This window comes from Parasteatoda tepidariorum, chromosome 4, assembly GCF_043381705.1.
Source record: "Parasteatoda tepidariorum isolate YZ-2023 chromosome 4, CAS_Ptep_4.0, whole genome shotgun sequence".
Classification (NCBI taxonomy): domain Eukaryota; kingdom Metazoa; phylum Arthropoda; class Arachnida; order Araneae; family Theridiidae; genus Parasteatoda; species Parasteatoda tepidariorum.
The window spans coordinates 8109057-8121398 of record NC_092207.1 but is presented as its reverse complement, the minus strand read 5'-3'; the positions used below and the strand labels follow the sequence as shown (position 1 = coordinate 8121398).

Sequence of the window (12342 nt, the reverse complement as noted above, 5' to 3'; positions counted from 1 at the left end):
GTTTGTTTGTTAATGTGATATTACGACATGGCAGTTTCGAATCGTGCCTTTCAGTAATCACTTTTCAACGCGCTTGATCAACACCTACTAGGTGGTTATGGCTTGATACCATCCTAAACCGTGTTTGAATCCCCCACACCCCTTTTTGCAGTTGATTTAATAGATTTTCTGATGAGTTTTAAAATTCCGATATTATTACAAGACGCAAAATTTGAATCACGCATTTGAATAATCACTTTTTGATACGCGTGATTGGCGTCCATCCCATCTTAAATCTATGCGTTGTTTTGATTGTTTTATCGGCTATTGCTACGAGTTCTCTCAATTTTTTAAAGTTTATTTATTTTTATTTTTTTTAAATTTTTGTATTGTTTATACATTATTATTACACGCAAAATTCAAGTCGTGGATTTATTAGTCACTTTTTGTCGCGATGATACTGTTTTCTCCGATCAACGTTTTCACAGTTATTGCTATTGATATCCTCGTGATTTTTAAATCCCGATATTTTCATACGATATTATTAAGAAACGAGAAATTAGAATCGCGCACTTGAATAATTTTTAACTCTCGATTTGCGCAGAATTCACGCTGCGTTTCAAAAAGTTTTTTTTTTTTTTTTTGGCAATTGTTGCTTTTCACTTGATTTTTTAAAATCCCGTTAATATTATGATACGGGGAATTCAAATCGCGAACCTGAGTATTCACTACAGTCGAACTCGTTTATAACGAGCTCGGATTTAACGAGAACTCGGATTTACCGAGGGAAACGAGNGTAAAACAACAATATAAATTATTTCCAAAGGAACTAGACTAATACAATTCAAACTTGGCGAGTAGCGACTTATAACAAGACACTTCGTTTGATGCTTTTACTTGTTGCTAGAAATCAGGTTCGCAGAAAATGCTGTTTACTAGTTAAATTTAGTAGGAATAACACGATCTGTGACGTAGGCTATAGTATACCCAATTGTTGCTTTTCACTTCATTTTTTAAAATCCCGTTAATATTATGATACGGGGAATTCAAATCGCGAACCTGAGTATTCACTATAACACGTTATTTCTATCGTTTTTTGAATCAATTTTTTCACAGTTATCACTATTAATTTTCGGCCGATAATTTTTTAATACGATATTATTAATTACGACACAATAATCCGAAACGTACATTTAATTAACCCATTTTGATCAGTGTGATTCCTGTGGTTTAATCGTGGATACGCATGGTATTATCATCAATCTTGCCGTTATTGCCGTGGAATTTACGGCTTTTAAATTATTATTATTGGCGCGATAACGACTTGTACAGTCCTAAATAGGAAAAATATGTAGTTTCTTTTTTCCAATGCATGTGTTCTTTTGTGTGTTGAAGAGGAAAAAAAAATTTGAGGTTAAAAAGATTTTTCTTTCTCTCTTTAAATTTTTTAAATGCTACTTATGTGTATAAAAACGAGATTTTTATTTATTTTCTATGTGCAAAAAAGAAAAAAAAATTATCAGATAATTTCTTCTTCTAGTAATCACACGTTTCACTCTCTTTCAATTATCCTGCACCACGTTAAATTTGGACGTACTCTTCGCCGTTTTTCCTCTGGCGCCCAGTTAAAGGCCCATTTCTGTGCATTCCTCCGGTAAAGCACCGTCTGCTAATTTTAATTTCCTCACCTATGAGTTTTATTTTTGTTTCTTGTTATAGCATTTCATTGGTAATGGTTATTAGATTAAAAGACATAAGTTTTTTTAATAGCAAAAAAACATCTAGAAAACGAAAATCAAAAATATACTTTAAATTTACGTATAGTGAGAAAAATGATCTCTAAAAGATTGAAAATTAAAGAAGAACGGGGGTATATTTTATTTATTTTTCATTATTGTTTATATATATATATAAAAGAAACGGGTATTTTTAAAATTTTGGTTGTCATCTTACAACTGATAAAGTTTAAAAAAAAAAAAAAAAAAAAACTTGCCAGNTGCAGTGAATTAAACTTTATTTATTTATATATGAATTGAATAAATATTTCAATTACGTTGCAATTTTTTACGTGTATGAATTATTTAAATATGTATTAATAGAGAGTTTTATCTTGTGACATATTTACAAAAATGTTTTTTTTTCTTTTCTGAAATTTAAATTTTAAAGAGTTGTTATGATAAAATGTGCAAAATAAATGAAAGTAAAAAAAAAGTAAATTGAAAGAAAAATTAATTTTGTATTACTTTAAGTAGCAGTAAAAAATAGCACAGTCCCATTTGAAATGAGTGTTATTGATTCTAATAAGTTAAAAAAAAAATAATAATGATGCTTTCTATTTACAAATGGGCATTTGTAGGAACTGTTTTTACGTAAAACTATAAATTTCGCGATGAAATTGGAGAATACAAAATTTTCAGAAAAATTGAAGACAGGTTTTCTTAAAAGGGGTCATTTTTTAATATTATTATCGATAAAAGTTACCGATCGAATGCTAATTGCACGGCACCATTCTAGAGATAGAAATTCTGAAATTGTTTATTTCCTAAAATTATAGATTCAGTGGTGTAAATTAGACATTATTTCTAAACTGTCCCTTTTTAACGTTAAATTTTAAATTACTTTTTTTTAATGTCATTAATGGAAACATTATTTTACAGATGGACGCGTATAGGTCCAAAAATATTTATATTAATTGGAATTAAATGAGTGAATATTATTTCGAAATTGTTAATTTTATCATTACCTTTTATATTGTTTTGTTCATAAACATTTGAGTATGTTATTTTGAAGTGTTAAAATACTTTTTCATATTATATAAAATTTATCGCTGTTTTGCCCTATATATTTTTTTGAATAAAAGAACAATTCTGGGACTTTTATAAAAGAAATAACTTTGTAAGAATTGTTTTTTTTTCATTAAAAAGAATGACTGAGCTAAGCACAAAATGAAAAAGCTAATTTTTTAATCTGAAAGATGATACAGCTAAATGTTTTATGCATGTAAATGCATCGACATGATACTTTGTCGATAAATACATAGATTACGTTTATACATTAAGAATCTGAAAGACTAAACTATATACTTTTAAATGAGCGAAACACTCATATTTTTAAAATGCTTTTTTTTAGAACATGATGTATTGATTTTTTTTCAAGATAGAAACTGTGAAAGATAATTATAGTATGCATTATTTAATTAGCGGTTATTTTCAACCACTACACCATTAAAATTTCATTTTAATTTAAATTTAATAATTGACCAACAGTTGCTGTCTTGATGTCGTTCAACCTGTGGTACAATTCGAAATGTACAACCTCGGCACTTAAAAAGTATCACACCATTTTGAAAGTATTTAAACGAAATTGGTTGAATAGCTCTAGAGAAATCAAATTTTAAAAATGTATACGACTCAGAAATTATTTGACCAATTGCATTCAAAATTAGTATTTTGCCATTTAAGATAGCATGCTTTAAAATGATATAAAAAAAACTGTATGCTTTATAATTTAAATTTTTCGATTGTTATTAAATAAAACAAGCTCTCTCATGCCTAAACTATTGGAGCCATGTTTCTCACAATTGCAGTAATATTTTGAGGATGATGAATTAATAATCGCCGAAAAGAGAGGTATGTTTATTTAAAGAAAGTACGTTTATGTGTTGGATTTCGTGACTTAAAATATCACTGCTTAATTAACATATTTCAGATTAAGCCCTCGAACTATTGAGATTGGCTCCTAATAACGATGTTAGATTAATATGTCAACGATGTTAAATCAAATAATCCAATGGTTAGATCAATAGTTATTCCTGGTGCTTACTTTTTTTGTCTACTTTATCACAGATTGAAAATTTGCATTGAGCATGAGATCATCTTTTGAAGATAAATAATTTTGTTAAATAAATCAAAAATTGATGGATTTTTTTTTATAAATTGATTCAAAATATAAACTTTTTTTTCCAACACCAGTTGATATAAATCAGTACAACTATGCTTTAAACCGTTTTCCCAGGTTCTGGAATTTTCATATCCCCGAAAGGAGTGCTTGTTCGATCTGGGTCTGTGGGTGCAAGTCTCATTGTATGGGCTGGATGCGGTCTCATTTCACTTTTTGGTAAGTATTTCACCTATAATTCAGTTTTTACGAAAATGACTATTGTCGTTTTACCTCTAGAATACTGTTAATATGAAAATACGCGGTTGACTATAATTCGAAGAGCAAGATGTAGCTGATGTAAACGCCTAAGTAACCTGTCAATTATCGTTTCAGTGTGTGTTATCGTTCGTGATACTGTTCATTCAACGTTCATTGTGTGTTATAGTTGGTGACAATTATAGTTTTATGTCTAGAATGCTAAAAATACTGTTAATATGAAAATACGCTTTTGACTATAGTTCGAAGAGCAAGATGTAGCTAATGTAAACGCCTAAGTAACCTGTCAATTATCGTTTCAGTGTGTGTTATCGTTCGTGATAATGTTCATTCAACGTTCATTGTGTGTTATAGTTGGTGACAATTATCGTTTTATGTCTAGAATGCTAAAAATACTGTTAATATGAAAATACGCTTTTGACTATAGTTCGAAGAGCAAGATGTAGCTAATGTAAACGCCTAAGTAACCTGTCAATTATCGTTTCAGTGTGTGTTATCGTTCGTGATAATGTTCATTCAACGTTCATTGTGTGTTATAGTTGGTGACAATTATCGTTTTATGTCTAGAATGCTAAAAATACTGTTAATATGAAAATACGCNACACTGAAATCTAATGAATGGGCTACCTCAAATAGGGAATTAAAAAAAGGAGGAAATTCATAGCAATAATAACACGAGCGATTAATCCTCACTTCGGCCGGATCACGCTATTGGTCGTAGATGACATCACTGTTTGGGGGAAGGGACATGCTGTGTATTGCATAGTAAATTGGCGACAGATCTTGATTTGGCTACAGATTTTAAATCTAGCTTTCAAACGAGCTCTGTTTACACGTGGTATTAATGTTCTTGTTTTTATCTATTAATGTTTTCTTGTTGTTATTAATTATGAATGAGGTGATTTGCGAAAAAATATTTAAACGAAATAATAATTTATACGAGCATATAAAAATGTTCATAAAGCTAATGTAAAAACTGGAAGTTTAAAATGTCCTATGAATGGGAATATTTATTATAATCAAAAAGTAATAAAGACAATATTCACATTTTGAGCAGTTTTGTGGTAATTTTTATTAGAATCTAAGTAAGTGATATTAAACAATACTGCTTTTACGTCACGGTCAACTGGGGCTGATCTAGAAATGCAGGGGGGGGGGAAGCTAAGCACAGAATTTTGGTCATTACTTTGAACTAAATTTAAGTGTTGTTTGATTATAAAGTTTTTAAAATTACTCATAACACAACTAAATGAAGATGTATCAGTAAATTTGAGCTTATATTTGTATCAACTTCGTTACTTTATAACTGTAAAAGATAATTCTCAAGGAAAAGCTACAATAAAAAAAAAACTTATTTGTAATATTGCTCCAACATCTTATATTTGCAAGAACATTCATTATATTTATTTATTATAGTTTTCATGAATTTCAATCAATTAAAACAAAAATATTGTCTGAAATACTGAAGAGGACATTTACCTATCTCCCCCACCCTAACGACGACATAATATTATGTAAACATTTACAAGGAAGAAATAAATCCCGAAGCACATGTTAGTACAAAATTTGTCGCCAAAATCATACAAACACCAGCCAATAGCCACCATCTCCCTTCCCCCAAATAGTGATGTAATTTTCGACCAATGGCATGATCCGGCCCAAGTGAGTATTAATCGCTCGTGTGCCACTTATGCTTAGCTTTATACGGTCAATTATCCATTGTGGAAAGTTGCCTAAACCGTACCTCATCCCAATCGTACCACCTTTTATTTCTGAAGAATCATTGTACGCTACCGATAGGCGTGTGAGGCACCCAAATTTTGTCCTGGTCGAAATAAAAATACAACAGTTACAAAAGTTCTGTACTCGATTGCAAGTTAAGAAAACACCCATAGCGGTAAAGAATTTAAGTAATCATCCGCGACTGCATATAGTTCCGTTTTATTTAGCTATCGAATTATATAATTATGCTTTCAAAACAATTTAAAAGCTTTTAAAAGTTTAACTCTTCGGACGGAAATTGAATTCATGCTATTTTTTATAAGCGAAAAGAAGGCCATACCACGTCGTTTCAAGATTTGGCGATGTTGATATTCGTTCGCGCTTCGAGCTTGGCATCCATTTAACATGCACTTAGATGCAAGCAGGCTCTCTCTATAGGGAAAATGGTTTTTTCTTAACTTGCAACAGAGTATAATAATTTAAAAAAATTTATTCCATCTGCCAAATTATTATTATCTCAACTTGTTTATAACTCGATTAAATTTAAATTGATAATGATTCCTGAAGGGGGGGAAGGGGACTTTTTTGAAGTTCTTAATTTATTGTGGGAGCATACACCCACCATCAAACGTCGCCTATGGCTGTAGCGGATAAATAAAGTAGCTCTTATCATTACCGCTTGGAAATCCACGCAGAAGAATCTGAGTATAGTTTTTACTTAAATTTGTAGGTTTTACAAGTTTTTAATGTAATTTTTAAACATCCTGTTTAAGGATATAGTTGAACAAAAGTAATTATTGTTGTTAAGCAACTTATTTTGCTATATGTTCTTTGGCAGCTAACTATTGCTCAAGGCACTTTGTTTAAAACGTAATGCTAAATTGTGCGGATCAACTTCAAAACTGGATGATAACCGCTATCATTATCGGTAGCATATAGATTACCGATGTATAAAACGTAGTTCTAAATTGTACCGATCAACTTCAACTACAGTGGATGATTACCGCTGTCATTTTCAGGTGCCCTCTGCTACGCTGAACTGGGTACCTCTATACCTGTGTCTGGTGCTGAGTATTCCTACTTCCTACACGTATACGGTAAGAAAGGGAGGTTCGGTCCAGTGCCCGCCTTCCTCTACATGTGGATGTGTTCTATCATCATAAAACCTGCCGCAGTATCCATCATGTTGCTCACCTTCTCTGAATATATAGTCACACCATTTTTCCCAACTTGTTCCTCGCCTGACATTGCCAAAAAACTCATCGCCCTCGCTGCTATATGTAAGTATCTCCATCTTGGAATTTTAGTTTCTTTTTGATGCTATTGACAAACAAAATATCTTTTAACAAAAAGGTAGAAAGTGAAAAGGAGGCGCTTTATTAGATTAAGAGAAATAATTTTTAGAACTTTTATGATTTTTTACTCTTAACTTCAAAGCAATAAAAAAAAAATTACTATTCGTGGTTTTGAGAAAGTAATTTAAAACTCCACATTTCTCCATTTTTAAATTTTGTTTTTTAAAATGTAGTTTTTTTTCAAACGTTGTAACCAAATCGGTTTTAATCTGTTTAAATTGTAATAATTTAAACGGAGTAAAACCGATTAATTTAACGGAACAGACTAAAACCGCAAATTGCTCAAAAATAAAAATATTTTTAACTATAAACTAATTAAGATAAGCTAAACATTTAAAATATAAACCAAGAACAACCGAATTTAACTATATTTCAAAACTGCTGTTTTTTAAAACTGTATTGGTATGCCGGAAAAGCATAGTTAGAATTTTCCCTCCCCGTCTCTCGCCCTTCTACCGCAAAGAATATACAGAGATGAAGAAGGCTAGCTTCGATAGACAAAATGTAAACCGGTCTTCCATAGCTTGGTGCAGTCCATGTGTATAAATGAAACAACAACATTTAGGAGAACAACAGCAGAGAGTTTTGAAACAGGTTCCGTTTTCACTCTTCTCTCCCCCCAACCACTACTGGTAGAAGATGCAACGTTTTCTTTATCTATTATAAGTTTGTTCTGCATTTCTACGCCATTTATAAACGGTACTGTCCAATTAATTAAGATATTCTTTGAGAATACATTTATATCATTTTATATATGTTGATTAAATATGCTAACATATTTTGAGGTAAAAAGAATTAATGAAATGGCAGGTGACAGCGTACACAACATTACTTGTAGAGTTATAAACGGTGCTGTCCAATTAATTAAGATATTCCATTGAGAATACATTTATATCATTTTATATATGTTGATTAAATATGCTAACATATTTTGAGGTAAAAAGAATTAATGAAATGGCAGGAGACGGCGTACACAACCTTACTTGTAGAGTTACAAACGGTACTATCCAATTAATTAAGATATTCCTTTGAGAATACATTTATATCATTTTATATATGTTGATTAAAGATGCCAACATATTTTGAGGTAAAAAGAATTAATGAAATGGCAAGGGGACAGCGTACACAACCTTACTTGTAGAGTTATAAACGGTACTGTCCAATTAATTAAGATATTCCTTGGAGAATACATTTATATCATTTTATATATGTTGATTAAAGATGCCAACATATTTTGAGGTAAAAAGAATTAATGAAATGGCAGTAGACGGCGTACACAACCTTACTTGTAGAGTTATCCAACAACCAGTTCACAGGAGACATACTATCTCCGGAATGTCATTTTACTTCTTACGCGCATGCTCTGTATTGCTGGCACAGTTTAGATAGAGCGCAGTTGAAATTGCTAAGTAAGCATAATGAGTTGTGGTTGTAGTTCATTTACGTCGCTCTAGAGCTGCACAAAGGGGCTATTGTCTCACGGTCTGGGAAACATCCCTGAGGATGATCCGAAGACATGCCATCACAATTTTGATCCTCTGCAGATGGGATGGCACCCCCTCTTCGGTAGCCCGACGACCTGCACGCGAAGTCGAGCACTTTACGGTAGAACAGTTTAACACCCTCGGACCCAACATAGACTAATCCAAGTAGTCACCCACCCGCACACTGACCGCAGTCAGTGATGCTGGAACCGTGTCTTAACCATCAGTCCACTGCAGGACAAGCAATCACAATGAAAAAGTCATCTTTGAACTTACAAGAATTTTTATTAAACAAGAAAAATTATAACTGAACTTAGACATCACATAACTTTATAAGAGAAAACAATCCTCGAGAGTATTCTACTCTCCATAACATGAGGTAACAAAAGTCACTCCATACAGTCATGAAAATCATCAAATCTAATCTTGATTTGTCTTATATATATATACAGGCATATAACATCCAATCAAAAAACACTTGCAAAATGAGGGTAGAAAACGTAATACGCCTAAAATTAATATGTAAATTTCGTCTTTAAAATATTTCTAAATGATCGAACTCCCTCGTTCAGAAGTTTTTCAAGCTTGTGATTTCTGACTCACCGTTCTTCTTACTCGAACCTTGTTCTTTGAAATTCGTAGTCTGACATGGATCTTGGTGCATATGATGTTCCGCTATATCTGAGTATATTGCTTGCTCAATAAGTTGTTTACCTGGTATAGCATACCGCACCCAACAGTTCCGGCCTTAGTTGCGTATTCTATCTATATTCTTTGTTCTAAAGTTGAGTTCGATCGAGAGAGGAAGGGCTTCTTAAAAGAAAAGAGTTTAAATGAAAGCTTCTTTCTTAAAATAAACAGTGGGCAAAATAGAAGTTCTTAATCTAGTGATCTGATTTCAACGAACCCAATCAGATTTTCACTAACTAAGATGCAATTTTAATGTTGCAAGCTGATACATTAAAATTTTTACAGACGATATTTTAATCGTGAAAAATGGAGGCAATGGGCTATTAGGAAAATGAGTAGAATATTTTGAGTTATGAAATCAGACACAAATACGTACTTTCTCTAAATAAACATACTTTTTTTTCAACTCATAATCTTCGAAATGTAGCTGCAGTCTCAAAAATATAATCACAATAGTTTAGGCAGGAGAAAACACGAAAATTTCGTCTCTTTAATGCTGTTTGAAGATAAGTAACAGATTGCTTCTTATCTTCTAGCAAAAGAGTATAAAAATTAATCATCTGCCACTAATATAATACTATTAGTTTACCTCGAATGGTTTCAGCCAAGGTATATTTAACACCGTAGAAAAAAACACAATTCATTTTGATATGAAATAACTCAAAACCTGCATGTCTACATTAATAATTTTCAGAATATTCTTTCAAACATTTCTCTAAAAATTTGCAATTTAATATTATATCATTGATTTCTTTTTGCGTTATGAGAATGAGAAGCCGGCGCGGTGGCAACGTTAACAGCATTAATCATAATTATTTTTAGACATACTGGGGCGCTCTGTCCTCCACTTCTTGCTGATCGCTGCTTTTCGCTTATTTTAATAATAGAGACTATGCCCTCTGCTCGTTATTGCTGCACAATCCTCAAAATTTCTTGTACGATTCATGATGCGAAAGAGCTTACGAATGCTAGAATTCTTGGTGCAGGTTTGGCATGACCAAAAGCTCGCTCTTTTCACCTGTACAACCTACTGTGAGACCGTTTGCAGACAAAGAGATATTCATTCTTTAGCTTTATAATTTAATTACTAAAAATAAATTAGAAATTTAACCAAAGACTTCAAACTGTGTAAGTAAAAAAATAATCATAATTTTCCAGCTAGTTGTTATCGTATTCCATTAAGACAGTGTTTCCCAAAGTGTGGTACGCGTACCCTTAGGGGTACGAGAGTAGTTTGGAGGGGTTACACGTTCCTATGCGAAATATCTTGCAACAATTTGCGAAAATTTCAAACAATTTTATTTTAAAACAAAGTTAACCACGAAAATTTACGATTACGTATTTTTCTATTGGCTATTTTTTGCAGAGTTAACAGTTAATAATGAGTGGTATCAGCAGCCAGTTGTGATTTTTATCTTTCATATGCAATTATTTTATAGTAAGAAATACTCATTTTTTTATTAGTGGTACACAGCGTTTCAAAAAATTTAGAACGGGTACGCGAAAATCATATGTTTGGGAATCACTGCATTAAGACAACGGGTGCATTTTTGTTGTCTTACAGTTGCCCCATCTATGGCCAAGAATTCGACCATTTTAGAAAGAGGAACTCTATTCATGTATCCATTCATTCATCCGCAGATCGTAATTTTGACCAGAGAACGATCCATCTCCAATTCAGTACCCTCAGAAATATAATTTGTTATGTGAACATGGAGGACTTTATGACCAGACAGATTTAACGTGCTCCAGTTACTACACTAGGAGTCTGGATTCGAACTCCTGTTCTCACGAACGCGAGTCCAGTGCCCTGCCAACAAGGCTATCCCGGCCCTTCTCCAGCTACTAGTTTCGCTAAACTAAATTACGCGGCACAATAGTTAATCTTCAACTTTGACATAAAATAACGATAAAACTAATAATCTTTTACATATTTGTAATGAGCTGCGCTCTCTAATTCTTATAATAGCATAAGAAGTACATTTAGAAAGCTTTGCGATTAGATCTCCCATATTACTTCATTCATATATGACTCACATTTACTAGTGGTTGGGAACCACTGCCCTAGATGAAAGTATGATAACGGATATATATATTTAAATGCTATCCTTGTTACTTCCATTAAGAGAGCATTTTCCGAAATTCTTACTTAAAAAAAAGGAAATTGTACTTTAATCTATGATTCATGTCTATCTAATCTCTTATCGTACCCTCTCTGAGGTCACTTCACTTTACTTCAAAGAATTATTTTCAACGAGTAAAATAGTTATTAAAAAAAACGTGCGTCATAATAAACTATCTAGTGTATGGCGAAACTTTCAATTATGCATTCGATGAATGACGTAACCAAGAAATATTTACCACAAAAGATTTTTGATACAAACGGTGTCTGATTTTTATTGAATTATGAACTTGACTTAACGCTTGTCATCTTTATGAGCCATACAAATTGTCTGAAAATATTTGCTTGTAATATATCTGTTTTATAATATTTTTTTGTCTAATATTTATTCTAAGATTAAAATTATGGAAAAAAATGTTTTGGCGTTGTAGTGCTTAAAACAGTGGTTGGTGGGTGAAGCGACTATTGTTACCCGTTACATTTATAGTCGCTTATTACTTTTTAACTACATAAAAGTGAACTATTTATTATTAATTAGTTATTTATCTTATTTTGCTTAATAACCATCGTTGAACAGCCGGCCCAATTTTTGGGTTTATGACAACTAACGTTCATCTCCGTAGCCTTGTCATTTTAAACCCAATCCAGAACAGAAGGGTCCCGCAGTGAACTGATCGTTAAGACACGGTTCCCAGCAGATCACCGAAGTCAAGCATCACTGGTTGCGGTCAGTGTGCGGGTGGGTGACCCACTTGGATCAGTCTGCGTAGGGACCGAGGTGTGCGGTATTGGTCCTCGTTAAACTGTGCTACCGTAAAGTGCTCGACTTCCGCGC

General features: G+C 32.5%; 1 protein-coding gene across 1 annotated transcript in view; it reads left to right on the top strand.

Moving 5' to 3' along the window:
- LOC107439593 (b(0,+)-type amino acid transporter 1) overlaps window positions 1-12342 on the top strand; it is a 67034-nt gene that overhangs the window by 22855 nt on the left and 31837 nt on the right. The window contains exons 3-4 of the mRNA XM_071180539.1: window positions 3994-4095; window positions 6876-7136. Of these exons, the coding sequence (XP_071036640.1) occupies window positions 3994-4095; window positions 6876-7136 (363 nt within the window). The remainder of the gene's footprint in view (window positions 1-3993; window positions 4096-6875; window positions 7137-12342) is intronic.